The sequence below is a fragment of the Saccopteryx bilineata genome, chromosome 3 (assembly GCF_036850765.1).
Source record: "Saccopteryx bilineata isolate mSacBil1 chromosome 3, mSacBil1_pri_phased_curated, whole genome shotgun sequence".
Lineage (NCBI taxonomy): Eukaryota > Metazoa > Chordata > Mammalia > Chiroptera > Emballonuridae > Saccopteryx > Saccopteryx bilineata.
Genome location: NC_089492.1, coordinates 60,910,322 through 60,931,889, shown reverse-complemented (window position 1 = coordinate 60,931,889; position 21,568 = coordinate 60,910,322). Strand labels below are relative to the sequence as shown.

The window sequence follows — 21,568 nt, the reverse complement described above, 5'->3', positions numbered from 1 at the left end:
TATCCTTAAAGGAGGTTCATGTTTGAAAATGGATGTTTAGAGTAAAATTAACAAACTTTCAGCTGTTATTCTATTTTATTGAGAGTGAAATGTGTGCCTGTAATGTAATCATGAAATATAATATGGTTGTGTAAACCATATTTTAAAGCACAGAAATAATAAATAGGATTAAAAGCAAATGAACAACAGAATTTCATAATGGGAAAATACTTTCCAATCACATTTAATTAACTTTAAATATGCTAGCCTTACTGATAAGCTGGTTTTGTTAATGAAGTATGTATTCGGAAATGCCCTCTTCAAGAGTATTAGTCTGAATTATTGGAGGAGATGTAAGGGCTCAATTTATCTAGTCATTTTTTTATGTAGATGGAGAAAATGAGGTCCAGAAAACTGACATAAAGAATACCTTGGTAGTTACTGTGGAAACCCAATAAATAGATCAGATGCAATGGTTTCCTCATTCATTTTACTTTACCACAAATATCTATGAATTCTTAATTTTTTAAATTTTATTTTTTAATTAATTTTAATGGGGTGACATTGATAAATCAGGGTACATATGTTCAGAGAAAACATCTGTAGGTTATTTTGACATTTGATTATGCTGCATTCCCATCACCCAAAGTCCAATTGTCTTCCATCACCTTCTACCTCAGCGGTTCTCAACTTGTGGGTCCTGACTCTGGCGGGGGTAGAACAACCAAAACACAGGGGTCGCCTAAGGCCATCGGAAAATTTTCCGATGAGAACCAGTGAGAACCGCTGTTCTAACTGGTTTTCTTTGTGTCGCTCCCCGCCCCCAACCTTGTAAACTTCACATTCTTGTCCATGATTCTGAGTCTCATTTTTATGTCCCACCTATGTATGGAATCATATAGTTCTTAGTTTTTTTCTGATTTACTTATTTCTCTCAGTGTAATGTTATCAAGGTCCACCATGTTGTTGTAAATGATCCGATGTCATTATTTCTTATGGCTAAGTAGTATTCCATAGTATATATGTACCAAAGCTTTTTAATCCACTTGTCCACTGAGAGACATTTGGACTGTTTCAAGATCTTTGCTATTGTGAACAATGCTGCCATAAACATGGGGGCGCATTCCTCCTTTTGAAACAGAGCTATAGCTGGGTCAAAAGGCAGTTCGATTTTTAATTTCTTGAGGAATCTCCATACTGTTTTCCACAGTGGCTGCACCAGTCTGCATTCCCACCAACAGTGCAGGAGGGTTCCCTTTTCTCCACATCCTCACCAGTACTTATTCTGTGTTGTTTTGTTGATGAGTGCCATTCTGACTGGTGTTGAGATATCTCATTGTGGTTTTAATTTGCATTTTTCTAATGATTAGTGATGTTGAGCATTTTTTCATATGCCTATTGGCCATCTTTATGTCCTCTTTGGAGAAGTGTCTATTCATTTCTTTTGCCCATTTTTTGATTGGATTGTTTGTCTTTCTGGTATTGAGTTTTACAAGTTCTTTATAAATTTTGGTTATTAACCCCTTATCAGATGTACTATCAAATATGTTATCCCATTGTGTAGTTTGTCTTTTTATTCTGTTCTTATTGTCTCTAGCTGCACAAAAGCTTTTTAGCTGGATATAGCCCCATTTGTTTATCCTGTCTTTTATTTCACTTGCCCGTGGAGATAAATTGGCAAATATATTGCTGCGAGAGATGTCAGAGAGCCTACTGCCTAGGTTTTCTTCTAAGATGCTTATGGTTTTACGGCTTACATTTAAGTCTTTAATCCATTTTGAGTTTATTTTTGTGAATGGGGTAAGTTGGTGGTCTAGTTTTACTTTTTTGCAGGTAGCTGTCCAATTTTCCCAACACCATTTGTGGAAGAGACTGTCTTTACTCCATTGTATGCTCTTACCTCCTTTGTCAAATATTGGTTGTCCATAAAAGTGTGGGTTTATTTCTGGGTTCTCTGTTCTGTTCCATTGATCTATATGCCTGTTCTTATGCCAGTACCAGGCTGTTTTGAGTACAATGGCCTTGTAGTATAACTTGACATCTGGAAGTGTGATACCTCCCATTTTACTCTTCCTTTTCAGGATTGCTGAGGCTATTCGTGTTCTCTTTTGATTCCATATAAATTTTTGGAATATGTGATCTATATCTTTGAAGTAAGTCATTGGTATTTTAATCAGTATTGCATTGAATTTATAAATTGCTTTGGGTAATATAGACATTTTAATGCTGTTTATTCTTCCTAACAATGAGCACGGTATATGCTTCCACTTGTTTGTATCTTCCCTGATTTGTATCATCAAGGTTTTATAATTTTCTGAGTACAAGTCTTTAATTTCCCTGGTTAAATTTATTCCTAGGTACTTTACTTTTTTGGTTGCAATGGTGAAGGGGATTGCTTCCTTAATTTCTCTTTCTGACAGTTCGTTGTTAGTGTATAAAAATGCCTCTGATTTCTGAGTATTAATTTCATATCCTGCTACCTTGTTGAATTCACTTATCAGGTCCAGTAGTTTTTTGACTGAGACTTGAGGGTTTTCTATATGCAATATCATATCATCAGCAAATAATGATAGTTTTACTTCTTCTTTTCTAATTTGGATGCCTTTTATTTCCTCTTCTTGTCTGATTGCTGTGGCTAAGACTTCCAGAAGTATGTTGAATAAGAGTGGTAAAAGGGGGCACCCCTGCCTTGTTCCTGATTGCTTTTAATTTTTGCCCATTGAGTATGATGTTGGCTGTAGGTTTGTCATAGATGGCCTTTATCATGTTGAGGTATGTTCCCTGTATTCCCACTTTGCTGAGAGTTTTGATCATGAATGGGTGCTGGATATTATCAAATGCTTTTCCTGTATCTATTGAAATTATCACGTGGTTTTTCTCCTTCCTTTTGTTTATGTGATGAATCACATTGATTGATTTGCAAATATTGTACCAGCCTTGCCTCCCCAGAATAAATTCCACTTGATCCTGGTGTATGATTTTTTTCATATATTGCTGGATCTGGTTTGCTAATATTTTGTTGAGGATTTTAGCATCTAAATTCATCAGAGATATTGGCCTATAATTTTCTTTCTTTGTGTTGTCTTTGCCTGGTTTTGGAATCAGAATTATGCTCGCCTCATAAAAGGAACTTGGAAGTCTTCCCTCCTCTTGATTTTTTTGAAATAGCTTGAGAAGGATAGGAGTTAGTTCTTCTTTGAATATTTGGTAGAATTCACTTGTGAAGCCATCAGGCCCAGGACTTTTCTTTGTTGGAAGTTTTTTGATAACTGTTTTGATCTCATTTGTTGAAATTGGTATGTTTAGGTTTTCTGATTCTTCCAGATTAATTTTTGAAAGATTATATATTTCAAGGAATTTGTCCATTTCATCTTTGTCTAGTTTTTTGGCATACAGTTCTTCATAGTATTTTCTTACAATATTTTTTATTTCTGTTGTGTCAGTTGTTATTTCTCCATTCTCATTTCTAATTTTCTTTATTTCAGTCCTCTCTCTTTTTTTCTTGTTGAGTCTAGTTAAAGGTTCATCAATCTTGTTTACCTTTTCAAAGAACCACCTCCTAGTGTCATTAATCCTCTGTATTGTTTCTTTAGTCTCTATGTTATTTATTTCCACTCTGATTTTTATTATTTCCTTCCTTCTACTACTTCTGGGCTTTACTTGCTGTTCTTTTTCTAGTCTTTTAGATGCAGGGTCAAGTTGTTTATTTGAGCTTTCTCTGGCTTCTTAAGGAATACCTGTAATGCTATGAACTTCCCTCTCAGGACTGCTTTTGCTGTGTCTCATAAATTTTGAGTTGATGCATGCTCATTATCGTTTGTTTCTAGGAATTTTTTTATTTCTTTTTTGATCTCATTGTTAAGCCATTTGTTATTTAATAACATGCTATTTAGTTTCCAAGTGTTTGAGTATTTTTCAGTTTTTCTGTTGTGGTTGATTTCTAGTTTCATGCCATTGTGATCAGAGAAAGTACTTGATATGATTTCAATCTTCTTAAATTTGTTGAGACCGCTTTTGTGCCCTAACATGTGGTCTATTCTAGAGAATGTACTATGAGCACTTGAAAAGACTGTATATTCTGCTGCTTTAGGGTGAAAGGTTCTGAAGATATCTATTAAATAGAGTTGATCTAGTATGTCCTTTAAGTCTGCTGTTTCTTTGTTAATTTTCTTTCTTGAGGATCTATCTAGTGATGTTAGTGGGGTATTGAAATCCCCTGCTATTATAGTATTGCTGTTGATCTTGCCCTTTAAATCCATCAAAGTCTTCTTTATATATTTAGGTGCTCCTATATTATGTGTGTATATATTTATAACAGTTATATCTTCCTGTTGGATTGCTCCCTTTATCATTATGTAGTGACCTTCTTTATCTCTTACTATAGCCTTTGTTTTAAAGTCCATTTTGTCTGATATATGTATTGCTACCCCAGCTTTTTTTAAATTTCCATTTGCGTGAAATATTTTTTTCCCTCCATTTATCTTCAGTCTATGTGCATCTTTTGTTTTAAGGTGTGTCTCTGGTAGACAGCATATGTATGGGTCCTTTTCTTATCCATGCAGCTACCCTATGTCTTTTGATCAGATCATTTAATCCATTTACATTTAAGGTTATTATTGATATGTAGTTTTTTACTGCCATTTTATTCTTTAAAACTGTATTCCTCTTTTGCTTATTCTTTTTTTCCTTTGATCTGTTTACAACAGGCCCCTTAGCATTTCTTGATGCATTAGTTTGGTTATAGTGAATTCCTTGAGGTTTTTTTTATCTGGGAAACTTTTTTATTTCTCCTTCAATTTTAAACGATAGCCTTGCTGGATAAAGTAGTCTTGGTTGTAGGCTCTTGTTCTGCATTACTTTAAATATTTCTTGCCATTTCCTTCTGGCCTCAAGTGTTTCTGTTGAGAAGTCTGAAGTCATCCTTATGGGGGCTCCTTTGTAGGTGATAGCTTTTTTTTCTCTAGCAGCTTTTAATATTTTCTCTTTATCACTAAGCTTTGGTATTTTAATTATGATGTGTCTTGGTGTAGATTTCTTTGGGTTTCTCTTTAATGGAGTTCTCTGTGCTTCTTGAACTTGTGAGACATTTTCCTGCCTTAATTTAGGGAAGTTTTCAGCTATGGTATGTTTGAACAAAGTCTCTATTTCTTGTTCTTTCTTTTCATCTTCAGGAATCCCTATGATGCGGATGTTATTTCTCTTCATGTTGTCACAGAGCTCTCTTAGAGTTTCCTCAGTCTTTTTGAGTCTCTTTTATTTTTTCTGCTCTGCTTCTGTGCCTTCATTTATCTTGTCCTCTAACTCACTGATTCGATTCTCAGCTTCATCCATCCTGCTTTTATTTCCTTCCATTGTGTTCTTCATTTCTGTTATTGTATTTGTCATTTCTGAATGATTCTTTTTTATTATTATTTCAATGTCCTTTTTATATTTGCTATCTCTTTATTTAGGTGTTTGTAATGACCATCTATTGTTGTTCTAAGATCTTTGAGCATCCTAACAATCTTTATTTAAAACTCTGCATCTGGTAATTTGGTTATATGTGACTCATTCAGGCCCTTTTCTGGGGATTTCTCTTGATTATTTTGTGCTGCATTTCTCTGCCTTCTCATTTTGTCTGTGTAAAAAAAGGTTTTGGCCACTGGGGTCCACTGGATATGGCCTCTGTTTTCCCTAGGTGTGGTCTGTCTGCAGTCCTGCCACCCTCTCTGCTGCTGGTACTGCCTAGGGTGTTTGGGTATGGGCGTTGTCGATGCCTGCCCACTGGTGCTGTTGCTGTGGTTTTCCCTCTCCTTCACGGGAGTGGCTGTGATCATGTGCTCAGGTGTACAAGACTCGGTGGACTCAGCCTTCGCCCTGTCCCCACGGGTGGCATTATGCTCGGTCCTCAGTGCAGGGGTGAGCACCTTTGCTCAGCTGTAGGACTCTGCCTGATTCCGGGCTTAGACCCCACCCCTACAGGAGGAGCCCGCTTGTAGCACGGCTGCAAGCCTTGGCCCCACAGGAGGGAGGGTGCAGGACTCCCTCAGTATCGAGACTCCACCTGTTCTGGGCTTTTCACTCCACCACAGTGGGAGGAGCCGGCTCCCATGTCAGGCCTCAAGCCTCAGTTCTGCAGGTGGGGCAAGACTGTGCTCCTGCATCCTTGGTCAAGGGAAGGTCTCCACCCCTTCTGGGGTTCCCACCTTTCCTCCCGCAGGCTGGATTGCAGGCATCCTGCAGCTGGGCTTGACCACTTTTCTCATCTCCTCCTCCCCAGCCGGGCAAGACTGAGCTCACACCTGGGCCTCAATGGTGGCCAGCCGGCTTCTGCCCTTGCCAACAGAACCATGCTTCCATGTCCCACTGCTGCCCGCTCTCAAGCGAGCCGTCAGCCCTGTGAGTGGGGGCACTGCAGCTCAGATCCTAAGACTCACTACTGTAGTCCCGAAAGCTCTCTCCTTCTAAGCGACTCTGCTCTGAGTGCCGCAGGAGAGTTTGTTTGGCTGGCGTCCTTCTTCCCTTTGATGGTATTGCTATTTCCAGGGAAAATATTCACTTCAGATTGGGGAGTGACTCGTCCCAGGGGTTAGGGTGGCTATCTCTCAAAGTGTTTCTCCCTGTGCCTCCTAGATTACACTCTCTTCCCGCTACTCTGGTCCTCTCCTCTCTCCCCGTACCCCTGGAGCCCCGGGTGAGTGGTTGTGAGAGAGGTTTTCTGCACTGTCCCTTTAAGAAGAATCCTGGGTCTGAGAAATCAGTCTCTTTCTCACAAACAGTATCCTGACTTGTTTCCAGCTAAATACTGCCCATACACTTCTTCTAGGCCAAAGGGTCCCCAAACTACGGCCCGCAGGCCGCATGCGGCCCCCTAAGGCCGTTTATCTGGCCCCCACCGCACTTCCGGAAGGGGCACCTCTTTCATTAGTGGTCAGCAAGAGGAGCATAGTTCCCATTGAAATACTGGTCAGTTTGTTGATTTAAATTTACTTGTTCTTTATTTTAAATATTGTATTTGTTCCTGTTTTGTTTTTTTACTTTAAAATATGATATGTGTAGTATGCATAGGGATTTGTTCATAGTTTTTTTTATAGTCCGGCCCTCCAACGGTCTGAGGGACAGTGAACTGACCCCCTGTGTAAAAAGTTTGGGGACCCCTGTTCTAGGCTCTGGGGCTGCAGGCTGGGGTTTTGTTCCTGGGGCTTAGGACCCTCCTTTCTCTGCTAAACTCACTTCATACCACGCGAGTCTCTCCCGGCTGCTGTTCGCTCTAGGGAGCTAGGCAGCCCTCTCCACGTTTCTGCTTTTCCTACCAATCTCAATGTGTCCTCTTCAGTGTTCCTTGGTTGAAGAGTCCTCTCAGTTTAGTCCAAAGTTGGTTTTTCCAGATGATGGTTCTTAAAATTAGTTTGTAATCCACTTTGGTTCTGGGAGGTGGAAGTTGGTATGTTCACCTACTCCATTGCCATCTTGTCTCTCCGAATTCTTAATTTCTTAAAGAGGCATACTAATTAAATTATTGCTTTCTGTCAATGATTATAATTGTCACATATAATTCTCAACATATGGAAATCATTTCATTAATTTATTCTATACTGTGTCAAATATTTATAAATTTTAGACTGTGGAAAATAACCATGTTCCTATTAGAAACCTTATCAGAAGGTTTTAGCTATGTATAACATTTAATTTACATTTTGTGCCTGTTATTAGTGATTTTCAAAAGGCTTTCAAAATAATCTCATGTAGTTGTATAGTTCTATAATTGGTAACATATCTCATCATTTTCTTTTTCTTTCTAGAGAAGAGGTTTTGCTTTTTTGGTTTCTTTAAATAATGCAATTATAATAATTAGTTAAGGCTTCAAAATCTTAGGAAATTTAGAGAAGCTGGAAAATGTATTAAAAAGTTAAAATAAGTTAAACAATGTATTGATGCTTTCAGTATTTACAGATACATTAATGTTCTGCTGGTATCTTCTAGTATGAGTGAACTTAGACTGTTTATTTATTTACTTATTTATATTTTTCTGAAGTGAGAAGTGAGGAGGCAGAAAGGCAGACTCCAGCATGTGCCCTGACCGAGATCCACCTGGCATGCTCACTAGGAGGTGATGCTCTGCCCATCCAGAGCATTGCTCCATTGCAACTGGAGCCATTCCAGTGCCTGAGGTGGAGGCCATGGAGCCATCCTCAGAGCCTGGGCTAACTTTGCTCCAGTGGAGCCTGTGGGAAAGGAAGAGGGAAATAGAGAGAAAGGAGAGGGAGAAGGGTGGAGAAGCAGATGGGCGCTTCTCCTGTGTACCCTGGCCAGGAATTGAACCTGGGACTTTCACACGCCAGGCTGATATTCTATCACTGAGCCAACTAGCCAGGGCTGGTAGACAGTTTTTTTAAAATGTGTCAAATGCACCTGACCAAGCAGTGGTGCAGTGGGTAGAGCATCAAGGTGGGATGCTGTGATTCCAGGTTTAAAACCCTGAGGTCACAGGCTTGAGCAAGGGCTCAGCAGCTGAGTGTGGGGTCGCTGGTTTGAACATAGGATCATAGACATGACCCCATGGTTGCTGGCTTGAACCCAAAGGTTGCTGGCTTGAGCAAGGGGTCATTGGCTCTGCAGGAGCCCCCTGGTCAAGGCACATATGAGAAGCAATCAATGAATAACCAAAGAGACACAACCATGAGTTAATGCTTCTCATCTTTCTCCCTTCCTGTCTGTCTCGCTCTGTCTCTCTCAATAAAAATAAATAGATAAATAAATAAAATAAAATGTGCCTAATGCATTGAAACATACTTTTTTGAACTACCAAGTACTTCAATGAATATAGAAGATAGTTATACTACATGTGCAATGTATACTTTTTGCAACTGATGAAGTCACAGTAACCACAATAAATTTTAAAGCTGTTGCTAATAAGATGGCAACCGGTGTCTGATATTTTTTACTCTAAAACAATCTAATTATGAGTTTCTTAGAATGAGACAGATTGCAGACCACCAAATAATGAGAAAAAAGCCAGAGATAAAGGTTAAGGAAAGGACACAAAACAAGACTATAAGAAGAAATGAACTGAATTAATTGCAAAATCATATGATTTTTCATTTTTAGGACTACAAACCTAACCCATAAGTATACTTTTAGGAAACTCATAATAAAACAAATGTATTTAAAAATCAGAGCACAAATGTAGTGATTGAAAGACATTCAGGCTCTCTCATCAGCTATACTATTGATGTCATTTCTGAACATTCAGAGATAAAATTCCCAGTCTGAGCAGACCCCAACTGTCAGCTGCTAAACTCTTACTAACAAGTGATTACTCTCCTGCTTTCTGTGTTCGTGGTACTATGCTAAGCACTTTACATAGATCAATTCATTCAGTCATTACACTAAAACTGAGGTAGGAAAGGAGTCATCTGGGTAATTTAGTGTCACTGTTTGGAGAGAAACTCGAACAGTGTGACTTCAGAGGAGGGATGCTTAAGGATTACATGATAAGCTTTATTTTAAAAGATCTTAAGAAAAGAACTACAGATTAGTTTGTAAGTTAACCCTTCATCAAATTTTGCAATTTATCAAATGACTAATTCAACAAATTAGTTTAACTAAAATTAATTTTGTTCATATATATTCTATAACTGACAATGCTTTGGAATGGTATCTTTTGTATTTTGCGATTAATGTGTTGTCATGCATGATATGCACATCATTTTTAAAATAAGTGCCTTCTAATACAAAGTGTAAGTGTCTTCTAATACAAAGATTATTTGTATGATTGAATTCTGAATTAAAACGAGATGAAAATTGTATACCTCAATGTGCACCTGAGACTTAAGTCTTTAAATGGAGATAAAGGGAAAGAAATCTCTAGCAATACAAACACATCCATAAATATTTGCTTAAGGAATTGTTAGGAAAGCTTAGGTCTTCTTTTTAATGTGGGTTATTTTATTTATAATTCAACTGAAAGAAGAATTTTAAAAAGACTCCATTTTTAACAACACTCTGGTTATCATGAAGCATGACTACATGCTCATATATCTAGATAAATATACTCATAGTATAAATTTTTTTTTAAAGTTCATGTGTTCTATGTAGTTTTGTGAACATTTCCTAGTTTTATGGTGATATTTCAGAATTGTTATTGAAATGAACTTTAGAAGTTGAAATTACTCTATAACAGCGGTTCTCAACCTGTGGGTCGCGACCCCGGCGGGGGTCGAACGACCAAAACACAGGGGTTGCCTAACGCTGCTCTATAACATGACTTATTTTTACTTCCTGATCTTGTTTTCCAATTACCAGAAAACCCATTTATGCATATGTGTATGAATTAGATAAAATATTATGTAAATAGGTTAGAAAAAGGAAGATATTAAACATTAAACAGCTCAATTATTTATTAAGCACTTAATCTGTTAGGTTATGCTAAGCAAGTCACAGACATACAATTCTTTTTTTTTTTTTCTTTCTTACTAGTAAAGCAAGACCTTTAACATATCTTGAAATACTGGTTTGGTGGTAATAAACTTTACTTTTTTTTTTTGGTCTAGGAAGTGCTTTCCTTCTCCTTCAATTTTAAATGATAGTCTTGCTGGATAGACTAGTCTTGGTTGTAGGTCCTTGCTTTTCATTACTTTGAATATTTCATGCCAATTTCTTCTGGCCTGAAGTGTTTCTGTTGAGAAATCAGCTGACAGTTTTATGGGTGCTCCTTTGTAGGTAACTAATTGCTTTACTCTTGCTGCTTTTAAGGTTTTCTTTTTGTCTTTAACATTGGACATTTTAATTACAATGTGTCTTGGTGTGGGCTTCTTCAGGTTCATCTTAATTGGAACTCTGTCCTTCTTGAACTTGTGTGACTTTTTTTCTCCAGGTAAGGAAGTTTTGGGTCATATTTCTTTAAATAGGTCTCTATCCCTGACTCACTCTTTCCTCCTTCTGTTACCCCTATGATATGAATGTTGTTAAGTTTGCTGTTTTTTTTTCAGAGGTCCCTTAGACTTTCCTCATTTTTAAAAATTCTTTTTTCTTTTTGATACTCTGCTTGGGTACTTACTGTTGCCTTGTCCACTAAGCTGCTGATTCGATCCTCTGCTTCATCTAACCTGCTCTTGATTCCTTCTAGTGCAGTCTTCATTTCAGGTATTGCATTCTTCATTTCTGACTGGTTCTTCTTTATGATTTCTATGTCCCTTTGATAAGTTCTTACAATCATGCTCCCTTCTCCTAAGGTCCTTGAGCATCTTTACAACCAATGTTATAAACTCTGCATCTGGTAACTTGGTTGCTTCCATTTTATTCCAGTCTTTTTCTGGGGATTTCCTGTGTTCTTTCATTTGGGGAATCTTTCTTTGTCTCCCTATTTTGTCTCTCTGTGTTAGATCTGCTATGACTTCCAAACTTATTACGATGGCTTTTTGATGAAGGTGTCTTGTTGGGATCAGTGGCACAATCTTCCAGGTCACCTGAGCTCTGTGCTCTAGGAATGTTTCTTGTGGGGTATGTGTATTCAAATCCTCTTGTCATTGAGACCTGAATGCTGTTGGCCCTTTTGTGGGTGGAGTTAAATTTTTAGGCTGTCTGACTACAATGATAAACCCTGATTACTGGCTGCTTCCTGAGCTGAAATTGTTCCCAGCAGGGTCTGGTGCTTGCTGAAATTCTACCACACGTGTGTTCCTTGTATGGCTAGTTGAGCTGAGCTTTGGCGTGGCCTGAAGCTCACCACTGATTGTATTTTTCTGGGTCTACTTGGGCAGGGTTCAGGTACTGGACATTTTTAATGTTTGCAACCACAAACATTATATAAGTCTTAAAAACAATCTATGAGTCAGTTGTTTTACAAATAAACTATGGTATAAAGAATGCAAATCAATGTCCCAAGTCTTCTCAGCCAATAATTCATGAAGGAGGATTTAAATTTGGCACCTGACAGATGGAAAACTAAGATTCTTAACTGTCATGTTAAGCAGTGGCTCAGGAAGGAGGTGTATGATAACACAGTAGGAAAATTTTCCTATATAACAATTCAAATAACTAACTTTACATGGTCTTTAAAATTTTTTTAAAGGCAATTTTGAGTTAATTTTAACTTCCAAGTGAATCTTTATTTAAAAACCATTAAATTAGCTAATGCTTCTACATTTAAATAAATATAAAACTGCCAGAATAAATTAATTTATTGCCTATAAGATAATGATTTAAATAATTCTAGATCAGAATATCATTTTGGAATTCATAAATAAGATTTTTGAGTATCTGTCATAGGAGTAAACAGCTGATTCTAGAACAGAACTTGATGGCTGCCAGATAGGGTTTCACAGCCCACACTCTGTTTCATTGTGTCTCTAGATAAAGAAGCACAGAGAGTGCATTCAAACTCTGAAAGTAAACCTGGTATTCCATACCATATATATCTCACCTTGCATCATGACCAAAATATATTTTAATTAGTAAAAGAGTACAACATAACAACATTATTTTTTTTGTGTGTGTGTGTTCTAAAAATAAATACAGAAATAGGAAATTCTACCTCTTCAGCAGTGATGGTATCCTAAGGGAATTATTGCTCTTTCATTTTATGATTTGGTTGAATTTTTTGCATAGTCTTTGCTGTGAGACCTCCTTTATTTCAGTGACAGGAGCACAAGATATTATACTGCTTAGAAAAAAATAAGCTGAGTAAGTCAGCTCATGGTGAGTACAGGCGGAGGAGTAGCATGCACTATTCTATCATGTGAATCTTCAAGTTCAGATTGAGATAAGCAAGGCAGTAGGCCAGTTTTTTTTTTTTTAACTTGGACATGTTCTGACATTAGTGTTCACTTTCTAGTTCATATTATAAAATCATGTCACCCAATAACCTTGAATTCATTTGTTATTTGTTCAATCAAGTATTACACATACTGGGATAGACCTAGCTTACATCAATGGATAGGCATGGTCTGTCCATCAGGAAATCACTGCTGAATGGGGTTATATGGGCCAGAGGCAAAGATTGTGACTGTGCAGAGTGCTGGGACACAAAGTGTCAATGGGATCTGTGAGAGCAGAGAGTAAGTGGCACTTATCCTGGAGTAGGGTGTCAGGGAAGGTGCTTAAGAGGTGATCATTTAGTTGAAGGATTATTACTCACATCCCAAGTGGGTAAGAAGCATAGGGCATTCCAGGAGTGTGCAAACTGGAAAAGCAAACAGAAGCATATGGCCTCAGGAAGACATAAACTGTCAGTGTGGTTGGCACGATGGAGTGTGTAGGAAGAAAAGTGTCTGTGAGGGAGAAAATGTTGCTAGAGTTGGGCACAATCACAGGCAAGCCCACACGAATGAGGGGCTGCAGAGCAGGTGGAGGGGAGGGCCCAGGCCTCTGTGCTCTTCATATCTGTGAGACTGGCTCATGCTCTCCCCAAGCCTCTGCTTCCTCGCCATGTTCATTCTCCCGAGTCCCTGCATCCTGTGCCTCCCACTCCTTACTTAATAAATTCCTGGCAGGCAGGGATGGTGTCATTTACATTCTTTTCTATTTTCCCAACCTTGTACAATATAGTAGATTCTCAATAAATGCTAATGAGTGAAAGGGAACTAGTGACATTGACATCTTCCTATGTGTTCTGCAGTGTTTCATTCCCAGAAACCCTCCGGAGCCTTCTTCCCTGCTGAACTTTTAATCATACCGCAGATCTCTGCTCCGCAATCCCTTCTGCAGGGTCAGGTGGATGTCGCCGTTAAACATCTCATGCACACGTGCTCCCTGTCTCCAATACAATTTAACATTTATGTGGATGATTATTTGAAAAAGGCTCACTTCCCCACTGGACTGTAAGTACCAAGGAGGACAGAGAATATTTGTGTCTGTGCTTGCTTACCCAGTGCGCCCCACCTAACACAATGCCAAGCAGATAGCAGAAACCCAGTAAACAAGGTTTGAATGAATATAAACATAAAATAGGAAGGAGAAAAGTTAACAAAAAAAGAAAGAAAAGAGGGAGAGAGGAAGGGGAAAAGGATGGAATGAAGGAAGGAATGAGGAAGGAGGGAATCATTGATTATAAGACCTGAGTTTGGTCAAGTTGGTCAGCCAAGAATATTCTTATATTTTACTCCGCTGAGTGTTAGCGAAGGCTTTTAAGCCAGTGCCTCAGGAAAAAAGGCAAGGACACATAGACAGGGAGGAAGGCTGAAATCCAGCAAGAAGTCCCAGTACAGGAAAGAGAAGGCAGAGGCCTCACTAAGATAGCAGTTGTGTGAAGAGTGGGAAGAGCTAGCATTTAGAGGTCAGAAATGGTAGGACTGTCACTAACATGTACTAACAGCTTCATTCCATAGAAGCCAGTGGTTTCATAGCCATCTGGCATGTTTTGCTCCAGCAGAACACCAAAATCAGCAAACAAAAGGTCCATAGTGAGTAAAACTGCTCTGAGTTCATAGCAACAAACTGGAACATAAAATCCAATAATAATTTGATAGTATGCATATTAAAGCATCCCATACTGCAAGTCCATTTCTATGAAACACTTCCTCAAATATTATCCCTTGGCTTAGCAGGGGCTGTCTTCCAGAGAGAAAATCTAAAGCAGGAACTGTTTAGCCCCCACAGCCAGCTGAGTGACACCTTTCAGGGCCTCGTGCCCCAGGGCAGGGCGGCCAGGTGATTGCTGTATCTGTGCTGTGGGTCACCCACCCGCACCTCTGGGACATAATGAACAATATCACAGGGCCAATATTGAGATTCAAAATAGAGAATTCATGCACTTACAGAAAATTTTGTAACTTTATTCTTTTCTATAGATGTGATTGATTAAATCAAAATTGAAAGATGACATATTTTTAAGTGTAGGGTTTCTTTTAGTGAGGCAATGCTCTACATTATAAGACAGTATCTAGTAATTCCATGGAATTCAGGGTCAGCAAACATTTTAGAGTATGTCACTTCTGTTTACAGTTACTTATCCATGCTTCATATTTCTTACAACCTTCTTATACATGCAGCCTGAAATATTACCTTCCTTTTATAAAAAACTACGTTCTGTGAATAATTCCCATTTTATATGTAACACAACATATACCTCGTTAAACTGTCCTAAAATGAAGCGTGTGTTGATCCTGTTTGTCATAGCTTAGAGTACAAATTCATATTCCAAATTTATCTTAACAAGATAGGGAAATGTACAATAGTACACTGTATGCATTAGGGGCGAGTACTAAGTAACCTTTAGTACATGCATTTATCCTAAATCAATTTAAGCTGTATGTTGGTGTTTTCAGTTAGCAAACGGTTATGGGTAGGTAGGTTAGTTTTTTAGGGTTACACATTTCAACTAAAAAAACAATTAATGTATATTTACAGCTCATTGTAACATCAAGACCTAGACAGACCTCTTACTCTACCTAAATACCACTAAAAAAAATTCCTTTCTTGTAACACTTGAATTTAGTAACACTGCAATTCTCACATTGACAGGTTGCTTTGCTCTCATTGTAAACATTCACTGTGGCCTTTTGCACAGATAATCGTCTCAGAACTCAGTATGTGATGGCTAGAACAGCAATGCCACATCACAGGAGAGGGAACAACTTAAATTATTTTATTCATTTTTTCACAGCAATTGTGTAGCATTACACAAAGAGACATGGTCAAAATAAGACTTACCACCACGATATATCGAGGTCTATACTGAATGGTTCCAAACAAACCCAATATGACAACTATTATATGTAGAAAATTTCCAAGAATAGGTGCCCACTGGAAGCCAAGGAAGTCAAAGATCTGCCTCTCTAATGCGGAGAGCTAAAACAAAGCAGAAAGAGGCCATTAGCATTTATCCCAACCATAATCATGCCATTTTAATCTTTATTTCATGGTTAGAGATGTCTGCATATTCTTTTGCAGTCACACTAATGAACATCATTATTACAAAAGTTGTGATACCTCTTTCATGTACTATTTTAGAAAGCTTTTCTCAGAAAATATGCTAAGATAACTTTGAGCATTATGACTTCAAGTGTAAATAGATTTTAAACCCATCCTGAGTGCTATGCTTTTAAATCATCTATAGTACAAAATCTAGACAGATAGTGTATGACACGATATTTTATGATAGTGATTCATTATTTTTAGTAAAATGGTTTCTTAGTATAACACATTTGAAATAATAACTCCAGACTTGCAATGTTAAAACTGTTATTGTTTTGAAAAAAACAACCCTCTTACTATCCTGGCTTTCCTCTGTGAAACATAAATGATCAAATCTTCTGTTATTTTTTTTCTTTTCATAAGACTGTCATTGATAAAAATGACTAACCACTTTTTCAAAATGAAGCTTATTTATTTACTTATTCTCAGCTCAATATCCTCATGTAAAATAAAGTTAAAGAATTCCATTGAATCATATTTTGAGAGAATATACCTACATGGAAATTCACATTAGATTAAGTAAAATTTTTTTGAATACCCAAATAAAAATTGTGGGGCCATAACAACTTTAGAATGCTACAATTTATTATATTTGTATGACACATGAGTACATTTCTAAATAATTCTAAAATGTATTTGAAATACACACTTGAAGCATTTATGATGAAACAGATGAATGTTGTATATAGTTCAGTGAATGCCAACAACGTCATTATCACAGACACGTGATATTTATTGTATTCTATATCTACAAATTTTATAATGCTACCTGCTGTAGGTGGACACTAGTCTTATACATTTCAAGATTTTTCTAGATTTACTTTAATAAAACAGTAATTCTCATAAAATGATTCAACCATGAACCATATGTATGGCACTAGAAACTGCAGATCTGAAATGAAAATGGCACCTTTGGTATTTTTCTCAATATGTGGCAGGCATATGCCTGAATAGCTTTAATTTCCTTGCACATAAAGAAGTGTCCACCGTCTAGTAAGCTGCATCTACTTTGGTTAAGATTCACCCTCAGTAACTGGGGAGGAGAAGAGGAAAGAGTGAACACCTACAGACAACCAACCAGAACCACATTCATTTCACGGTATTTCCCGATCGTCAAGTGCGTTGTCACCATCCTCTGCACTCACAAATGAGAAGATGCACAGAAACGGCTGAAACAAAATAACCAGAGCAAGACAAGAAGTCGCATCTACCGAGTTTTCAATTTCCTGTTTGTCTCTGCTTGAGACTCTAATTAGTTCTCAGGAAGCTTCCCTTAAAAAAGCAGCATTTTATTTATTGGCCCATTAGTGATGTAAATACACAGGTGTTTTTTTTTGTTTGGTTTGTTTTCTTGTTGTTGTTTGGTTTTGGGTTTTTTTTTATGTCCAAATAGGATGGATGTGTTCAGAAAAAATAAAGATACCCTAGAGAGCAGCTGCAGGCAATTCATTCTGAAAAGCAACCCTATTTTGAAGCTGTCGCGCATCACAAAAACCTTTAAAGTGAACTTTTCAAACAGGAAAACCCATTTTTTTTCCTGTCAGAAATTGCATGGGTAGCATTCTCTTTTATGATATGAAAGAAGCATGCCTAAAGAAAGAGAAGCCAAATTAACACTACCAATTTGAAAATCTGCATTCTTTATTGAAGGCACTATATCTCTCTATTTATTAATATATTTTTTTCTCTGATAACTTATTTTAAAACGGACTTATCGTGGCTTAAAATAAGAGCACACATACAAGGCCATTAGGAAAATCAAATGGGGCCTGACCAGGCAGTGGCACAGTGGATAGAGCATCAACCTGGGAAACTGAGAACCCAGGTTTGAAACCCTGAGGTTGCTGGCTTGAGCACAGGCTCATCTGGCTTGAGCGTGGAATCATAAACATGATCTCAAGGTCAATGGCTTGAGCCCAAGGTCGCTGGCTTGAGTAAGAGGTCACTGGCTTGGTTGGAGCCCCCCCTCCCCACCCGTCAAGGCACATATGAGAAAGCAATCAATGAACAACTAAGGCACCACAACTATGAGTTGATGCTTCTCATCTCTCTCCTTTTCTGTCTATTTCATTAAAAATAAAAGGAAATTTTTAAAAAAAGGAAAGAAAATCAAATGGGGGGATCATATATATCAAGGATAATGTGTGTTGGGAAAATAAGTTTGTAAAATTTGTATTTTTTGAGTTTGCTCACTTTTATTGTTAAAAAATGGTGCTGGGCATCCACGTGTGTGCTTGCTCTCAGAGCAGGGCAGTTGATTGCAAATTGCGGATTGCATTCTTGCTTGGGAAGGGCCATTTTTTTTGCTAATGTTTGCTGGAGGAGGGATCCTTGTAGGCCTACAGAGTTTTGCAGGGAGAGCAGAGAGAATGCAGGGTGCTGAAAGAAGAAGCCAGTTTGTGCAGAGAGAGAGAAGGTGTGCAGATAGGGAACCAGAGCTGAGGGGATTTTGGGAGCGCAACTGAGGCTTGTTGGGGGCCTTTGATTCTAGGAGGAACTGAAGATGATTCTCCTGGTTGTGGAACTGGAGAATGTGTCAGGACTTTGGGAGCTCTGAGTGAGAGGGAAGAGGTCTTCCCTGCTTGTTTGCTCATCGGCCTTGCAAGATTTTAATAAAGAAATGGACCACCATTTGCTCTACTGTTTCTTTACCATTTGTCCGAATCCAATGAAAACCTGCATGTGAATAGCCACAACTGCATCATACAAGGTGAGAATCAGCTATAACAATTTTACAAATCGTGAGTACTAGGTTTGAGTATTGTATTTTAAAAAATCAACTAACGGCAACAAAAAGCCCTTCAGAAATAAACAAAACACCACTGCAACTTTAACTTAATTTTTAATCTAATTTTCATGTTAAGTTATTTGGACATTTAGTTTATAGGCAAATATCTTTTCTCTAAATGTCATAACTCTAGAGACATCATTTTTTGTGTCAGAGCTTGACATTAGTAATAATGGCCAAGAGCCACTAAATGAAATTAAATGGTCTCCTGGTTGCTATAACTCAGATAAAGTATGACTATATTTTAGAAATCTCTCTGTCAAAATGGTTCTCATCAGTGGTGTGTTTAAGCTGCAGATGCAGCCCTGGGAACGTGGATCATGCATCTTTTCCCAAAGCCAAGGTCAGTGACCTTGAGTTGGGAGCTTGACATTGGCCCTTATAGGGATATTTACTACATGAAAGTTGGGAAAGGCTAAAAATAAGGATTTTGTTTATTTGCTACAGGAGCCTATTCAACATTTACCTGCATGCCACTGATTATGACATCTAGAAAATAGTGTTTCTGGTCCAGGGGAGCAGGGAGAGGAAGCAATCAAACATGTAATGTAGCATAATCGGAAAGCCACCAGTCTGGACGAGAGCAGAGGATGGAGGCTCGACCAGGGTATCTGCACAGATGCCACAGCAAAGAAGAGAATGGATGAGGCGTTTGAAGATCTTGGAAGTTTAAAGAAAAGTAGAGCATTCAAGACAAAATAAAGGCAACAAGACATCCCTGAGAAAAGAAAACCAACCAGTCACCAGTTCAAAACCGGAAGCAGCAATGTAAAGAATAGCAGAAACATTGCTCAGTGAAGGGTAAGTAGATAAGATACCAGAAGCTATAAAATCATATAAATAGAGTGTTTCTTTTCTTAGCAAGTTAAAAAATAAAGACAACAGAATTCTAATAAAATGGAAGGGAAGAAAGAAGAGAGAAAATGAAGAAAGAGAAAGATAAGTCAAATCAACAATGCAAAGAAAGCATGCTTCAAAGATACCATGAAAGCTAAAATGGGGTATGAGTGTAAATGTAAATATGAGGAAGCCATTGAAACGTTCTCCTCAGTGGCACAGGGCTGGGAACATTGGTACTATAAGAGAGAAATGTAACTCTAGCTCATAGAAGAGGCTGCATGAAAATATACCACATTTGTTATAATGTGAATGTTGCTTATTGGATTGTAACTTTCAGAATCAAACTGTGGGAAGATTGGAAGTCTTCATTATGGTTTTGGAACAAAGTATAAAATATCATTTGTCCACATAAAGTATATCTTACACAGGTTGAGAGAGGCTAAATGTTCTCTGGCTAAATTCTGTGGCTATGTAGAAAGGGGAAAGTAGTGAGTTTTAAAATTCTTCCTGCAGGGCCAAGCATTTCCTCTTATTAGGTTCCAAGGTGAAAATATTTTCTCTAAATCTATGAATCTTCACCACATCCCACATTAACCACACATACCCCCAATAGCTCAAGAAGTGACCCTGCTTCCTTATTTTATGTCCAAGGAATTTAGACACAGATAAATAGAAGCACCTTCAAAACACAGAGGTTTTCTTACTGATCTATATTATTATGGCTAATGCCCCACAGGGCATTTTGCATATTTGCTTAAAATTATTACTAATTGTGAAAATGGAAATTAATTTGCATATAGTTAAAGAGCTGTAAAAAGTGCAGGTGACCATACAGTTTCTGCACATTTACCTAGGCTGGGTCTACATAGAAGCTTCTGCCCAAAGCTGGGGAAAATGCTCATTCTTTTTTTTTTTTTTTTTTGACAGAGACAGAGAGAGAGTCAGAGAGAGGGACAAATAGGGATAGACAGACAGAAAGGGAGAGAGATGAGAAGCATCAATTTTATGTTGCAGCACCTTAGTTGTTCACCGATTGCTTTCTCATTTGTGCCTTGACGGTGAGGGGGGGGGCTACAGCAGATCGAGTGACCCCTTGCTCAAGCCAGTGACCTTGGGCTCAAACTAGCGACCATGGGATCACATCTATGATTCCATGCTCAAGCCAGCAACCCTGCACTTAAGCTGGATGAGCCTATGCTCAAGCTGGAGATTTCGGGGTTTCAAACCCGGGTCCTCTGTGTCCCAGTCCGATGCTCTATCCACTGCGCCACTGCCTGGTCAGGCAATAATGCTCATTCTTAAGGACATTCCACTTCACAGTAAGATGAGCTGCTTTTTACTCTCAATCTTGTACTTCCTCCAACTCACTACAGACAGAGACATTAGAAAATGTTAAAACAAGGTTACTTGTGTTGAAATAATCATAAGGAAGCACTTATCAAAAGACTGAAATTAAAGCATATTGTATGACTGATACCTTTGTCTGTATAGCCCATAGTGTGGGAATTCATTAAGTATTTTATAACCATGAAGACTCAAATGCTTCCTGAAAGCGGGAATTTAAAAGCTCTAATTAACATTTCTATTAGTTAAATTGACATATCCTGGGCCATTTCAAGTAAGTTTTGGGTTGGTAAGTAGGCTTCTTTATGTTTGGAAAGCACACGTAGCTTTCAGCTCCACCACCATCATCCATGATTCCTGCTCTGAAATCTCACAGCTCTCACTTCCCAACAGACGTTCCATGCTTAAGGTTGACAATGCCCAACTCCCGTGTTCACAGAGCTGACCTAGGCCAAATTATGACCTTATGTTTTAAGCTACAATTTGTGACTATTTTTTTTATGGATCTGCTATAAAAGCATCAGTGGCATTTGTGTCATTTTCCCACTTCACAGAGACATGCTGTAGAGCCTGAATAACCTGGTGATCTACCACTCCTAAAGCAGGTACTGTTTTGGAGAAGTTACTATGGTGTCTTGTATGGCCAGTAGTCACGGCCACCGTCACTGCCAGGCAGGTGCAGGTCCACATTGAATTTGGGCAGCTGGTAAAGAAACTGTGGAG

General features: G+C 38.2%; 1 protein-coding gene across 2 annotated transcripts in view; it reads right to left on the bottom strand.

Annotated features, from left to right (window-relative positions):
- The window catches only part of NKAIN3 (sodium/potassium transporting ATPase interacting 3), a 636,992-nt gene that overhangs the window by 307,124 nt on the left and 308,300 nt on the right, over positions 1–21,568 (bottom strand). For both annotated transcript variants that reach the window (XM_066266203.1, XM_066266204.1), the window contains exon 2: positions 15,610–15,747. In XM_066266203.1, the coding sequence (XP_066122300.1) occupies positions 15,610–15,747 (138 nt within the window). The remainder of the gene's footprint in view (positions 1–15,609; positions 15,748–21,568) is intronic.